The sequence below is a fragment of the Petaurus breviceps genome, unplaced genomic scaffold, assembly GCF_028583685.1.
Source record: "Petaurus breviceps papuanus isolate PSGF00001 unplaced genomic scaffold, PetGlider_PUasm1.0 186, whole genome shotgun sequence".
Classification (NCBI taxonomy): Eukaryota; Metazoa; Chordata; class Mammalia; order Diprotodontia; family Petauridae; genus Petaurus; species Petaurus breviceps.
This window is the reverse complement of record NW_027185798.1, coordinates 29,006,772-29,011,860: the sequence shown is the minus strand read 5'-3', so window position 1 is coordinate 29,011,860 and position 5,089 is coordinate 29,006,772. Positions and strand designations below refer to the sequence as shown.

Below are 5,089 nucleotides of genomic sequence, written 5' to 3'. Positions count from 1 at the left end.
AGGGCTTATTTTCGGGATGGGTCTTATTATCGGGGAAACACGGGTAGCATCCTACAGAGAGTCAGGAAGACTTGAGCTCAGATTCCACCTAAGACTCATACTACCTCTGTGACCCTGGGGAATAGCACCTTTGTCTAGAGGATAAAATGAGATAATATTTGTAAAAGTACTATGGGAGTGCTAGTTAGCCATTACTGATTTTACATGGGGCCAATAATGGCAAAGGAGTGGAAGTAAATGGAAGGGGAAAGGGTGATTTTTTTTTTTAAGCAATCGGGGTTAAGTAACTTGCTCAAGGTTACACGGCCAGTAATTATTTCTGGGTGTGGTGCTGAGTATCTGAGCCCGGATTTGATCCAGGTCACCCCGACACTGGAGCCGGTGCTTTCACTCGCTGAGCCACCTGGCCGCCCCTAGAAAGGGTGATTTCAAGAGGCAGGAGAAAGTTGTAGGAAGAAAATTGGCCTTGGATTCAGCAAGAACTGGGTTTACTATTTGTCTGATCCTGTGCATGGGTCTGTTTGCCTTTGTCTGCCTCAGTTTCCTTATATGTAAAATGGGGGTGATGATGGCACCTACATCCCAGGGCGATTGGGAGGATAAAAATTAGATAATATTTGTAAAAACGCTTTGTAAACCTTAAAGGCTATATAAATTCTTATTCTCATTGCTATCACAGCCCTGTTTCTAATACACTGACTCAAATCTCTAAGACACAATTGCACAAGGGTAGCGGATCCTCCCTTGTACTTTTCCTCTTCCCTTCTGTCCCCCACCCCCGCCCCCAACAAAGATCCCTCGGATTTGGGAGGGGGAAGTGGGGGGAGGACAAGCAGAAAGCTAGCTGCAGTGGTTTAGCTGCACTCGGGCATGGGGTCTCCCTCCACTTTCTCTCCTTTCCAGAAATGCTCTCTCTCCACCGGTAGCTCCCAGATGTTGCAGGGACACCTGGAATGGGCTCCTCCAGTGCAGCCCCGGCCTCAGCAGGGCAGAGGTGGAACGCTAGCTGGGAGCTGACCCTCCCAACCTCGCACGGCTTCCTCCCCAGGCTAGTGTCCCCGCTAGGGATAACCAAGAGGTTGACGGGCAGAGGCCAGAAGAGGGAGACGGAGGCTTGACCCCACAGGCACCGTGGGCGGTGTGGAGCGCGGCGCTGCAGCTCTAGGAAAAACTCCCAGGGGTCCCCATCCCGCCCTCCAGCCTCCAGCTGCTCTGACTGGAGCAAAGGGGGTGGGTGTGGCTGGGGCTGGACTCCCTATCCCGCCCCACAGAGTCCCAGCCCACTTAGCTAACTCTAAGGCACAGTGCAGGGTGCAGAGAGCCCGAGCAGCGGCCCTGGACAGCCGGGGTAGCCCTGGGGCTCTCTGACAGCCGCAGCAGCCCTCGGACAACGGAGCAAGCCAGCGGTCACCCGACATCCAGAGCAGCCCAGAGGCCCCCGGACAGCCGCAGCAGCCCAGAGGCTCTTGAGAACGTTCCAAGGGGCACTCGCACCCTGGCGCGCATACTGCCCACACGAAAGCAGCCCAGGCTCCAGGCGGCTCCCACAGCCCTGGGCATTCGTAGGAGCTGGTCCGGCTCAGTCGCTCCCAGCAGCCGCCTCCGCCTCCTCCATCACCGCCGTGTCCCCCCAAAAAAGGACAAGAAAAGCAAGGATCGGCGGGCGTGATGGCTCTGAGTTTCAGGATCCAACTGCAGGTCCTGCTGCTTGTGGCTGGCCCGGGACTGGGAGCCCCGCCCAAGGCAGGGGATGGAAGGAAAGAAGCGGAGGTAAGTGGCATCCTCCGTGTCTATGTGTCTGTGCCTATGTCTTAGAAAGTCAGTTTGGGGGATGTACTAGTGGGGGGGGGGGGGGGGGGTATGTGTGCTTGGGCCAAGACAAGCCCCTGCAGCCAAACCCCGAATCCCACATGGGATGGTCCCTGGAGCCACAAAAAGTCGTGGCAAATGCCAAACTTCATCCCCTTCCCCCACACCCCTGCACAAGACAGCCCAGTGAGGACCCCCCTGAATAAAGAACCTAGGGGCCCAGCATTTTTACAGTTTCCCTAAGTTCTATTTCATAATCTGACAGAGGTCTACTTCCAAAACCATGGCCTGACACAAAGTCAGGACCACACACACACACACAGAGACACACATACACACACACACACACCACTCACTCAACATACATGTGTGTAGCCTGTATGGAGGTGAGACTGTGAACCAGTCTTGGGAGAGATGGATCCTCCCCTACCCCAACTTGCCTCACATCCTGAGACTCAGTTTAACTCTCCAAACAATAGGGAGAATGTGGAATCACATTTTGTCCAACACATAACATGTGCAAGTTACTTCCTTGGATCCTGGCAAGACATGCCAGACCCAGTTGCTGCAAGCACATGCCGGGTGTGAGACTCAGCGCTTTGCAACTATAAATTATCATTAATTTGTCATTGTCAAGTCTGGAGGTCACACCCAATACTGCCTTTGAGGCCTTTCCTCTTTTCCTCAAAGAATTAATAATCTAGCATGTCAAAGATGTTTTATAAGGGAAGGGGACAGGGAAGGGAAGGAGTGGGTATCTGTGAAGATTCTCCTGTATGTTGTACTGGGAAAATTTGGGCTCTTTAATGTACATTTGCTACGAACACCATACTTACATTAAAGAAGTAGCAATAGAGAGCTGGACAAAGTCAGCAAAATTTGCTTTCAAAACTCCATTCTGAGACACTAGCATCTCTACATTCTCTTACTTCTTCCCACAGTAATTCAAAGGTGGGACCAAACCATTGCCATTTTAAAAGCAGAGGAAGCTGGAAAGTGAGGCTTAGAGGAAGAAAATGACCAGCCCAAAGTCATTTACCTCCATGGACACAAAATTCTAATACTCTACCCTAAAAATGACCCACTTACTACCTCCCTTCTGTGGTTTCCAAGAGGGGAAAAAGCAGTGGAGAGTTTAAAGAGAGCCTTCTCTAGGTCATTCTGGTGGCCTCATCCCTCTCCATTTATTGTGTATGTGTGTGTGAGTGTGTATGTGTGTTAATTATTATGTGTATTAATTAAAGGACCCCCCCCGCCCCAAACCACTTCCAAAGACTGGTCTCTTAATCCTGATAGTAGTTTCTATGTTCTAGGTTATTATATATATTATAATATAATATGATATGATGTGATATATTATATTATATTTCCTTGCATTGAGGTCCTGTAACCACCACTCCAAGTGTTCTCATAGCTACCAGAACTACTACTAATAATTGACTTCTAATAATAATAATTTCCTAAAAAGTTGATATGTTGCTTTATATTTGATAGAAATGCCTCTGACTCCAATCTCATGTGTTTCTTGGTAGAAAATGTTAAGTACCTGCTGTTTCTTGCTGTTGAGAACATTTTATCGATGAAAAATCTGAGGTTCATATGTATTGAGCCCATTTACAGATGAGGAGACAGAGGCTCAGGGAAATGACCAATATCCTATAAGTAAGGCCCAGAGCTGGGCCTCAGAGCCAGTACTTCTAGTACCAAATCTCCTGCTCATGATCTTATGCCTACCGCCTCTGGGTCTCTGAATAACAAGCTTAGGGTTCCTGAGACATCTCTCCACCTCCGCATCCCCATCCCCCACTGTACCCCCCCCCCCCCGCCTGGCCCAAGCCAGTTCTGATCAGACGATCGTTCTGGTGCTCTTTCTTTTTACTGTCTGGGCAAGGGGGAGCTTTGGAAATTAATAGCTGGCAGATCAAGCATCGTCCTTGGAAGTAGAGGAGACAAGGAAGGAGGATGTTTGAGGTGGAAATGTTTTAAAAGCTTAAGAACTCTGCATGTGGCAGTGTGTGTATGTGTGTGTTTGGGGTGGGGGTGTATGTGCCCATTTTTGGCCCTCCTTGAGGGCATGGGCTGTGTCACTTTTGTCTTGATTTCTCCAGTACAGGGCATGGTTCCTGGCATATGTTAAGCACTTAGAAATGCTTGTTGATTGATGGATGGATTGGGTTGCCTGTGTAAAGTGTCTCTGAGTAGCTGAGTGCATTTTCACAGGATAATAAACTACAGTATTTTCTGGAGTACTGAAGGTTTATTGTTTATAAATCTACTTTATGTTGAACTGTTCGCTGTTGTCCACTTGGAAAGGTTCAGGGCTATTTGGAGCAGCAATGAGTGGGAAAGGCAGCCTGCTGTGGAGTGGATTCACGTCTATGGATGATGTCCTCAGATTTCACTCCTCATCCCTCAGCCCTTTCCCCACCCACTGCTGTGGACCTCTCAGATGTAAAGGACTGTCTTTGGGGGACTTGTCTGATTTCATTTGTGCTGTCATTTATCATAATGACCTAAAAATATTGACTTGGGCTCTTCCTGCTAATGGCCTAGTTGAATTGGCAAGTCAACACCAAATATATCGATGGGAAGCCAGGAAATTCGAAGTCCCATTTCCCCAGGGAGACTTTGAGTTGTGGAGTCTCGGCCACTGCAGTCACTCTGTCTGTTTCTCATAGCCTGAAGCTCCTCATTTTTGCTTACTGTGAGTCAGAAATAAAGTTGTGGAAGTTGTTCCCACCGTCTGAGCATCAGTGACTCATGGGTGGATGGTAAATCACTGCCTTAAGTAGAAGATGATCTAGGGACTCTACAGAACCCTAAAGTGGACATGAATTGGTAAAAGAGTGGTCAGGGTGTTAAAAAACCAAGAAAGACATTGGGAGCCAGGAAGTGGATGCAGAGGGAAAATATATACTCCTTTCCCATCTGTGGCTAGGTTTGGGGGACACTGTAGGGCAGTATCCAGCTCTGAGCCCTCAGATTCAGGAATGAAATAAGGAGAATCATGGTCTTTAGCACAACACGATTGATTCTTTAGCCTACAGAAGGGAGTGTGTGAAATACATTCAATGGAGGATAACCAGATTTTCTCATTTGACCCTAAAGACAGAATATTAAAGAAGAGGAAAAAATTTCAGCAAAACTCCCATTCTCAAGGGGGAGGGAGAAGGGAAGGGAGAGAGAGATAGAAGAGGAGGAGGAGGAAGAAGAAGGAGGAGGAAGGGGAGGAGGAGGAGGAGAAAGAAGGAAGGAAGGAAAGAAAGAAGGAAGAAGGAAA

General features: G+C 48.5%; 3 protein-coding genes across 4 annotated transcripts in view; 1 reads left to right on the top strand and 2 right to left on the bottom strand.

The window, feature by feature from the left end:
* Positions 1-5,089, bottom strand: part of TAF15 (TATA-box binding protein associated factor 15) — a 135,220-nt gene that overhangs the window by 40,812 nt on the left and 89,319 nt on the right. The window lies entirely within an intron of this gene.
* Positions 1-5,089, bottom strand: part of LOC138162618 (protein Wfdc21-like) — a 387,573-nt gene that overhangs the window by 317,857 nt on the left and 64,627 nt on the right. The window lies entirely within an intron of this gene.
* Positions 1-5,089, top strand: part of MMP28 (matrix metallopeptidase 28) — a 73,142-nt gene that overhangs the window by 15,812 nt on the left and 52,241 nt on the right. The window contains exon 1 of one of the 2 annotated variants that reach the window (XM_069089947.1): positions 885-1,770. The exons of the other annotated variant lie outside the window; for it this stretch is intronic. Within the exon in view, the coding sequence (XP_068946048.1) occupies positions 1,669-1,770 (102 nt within the window). The 5' untranslated portion in view covers positions 885-1,668. Of the gene's footprint in view, positions 1-884; positions 1,771-5,089 lie in introns of those variants that run through there. 2 annotated transcript variants of the gene reach the window in all.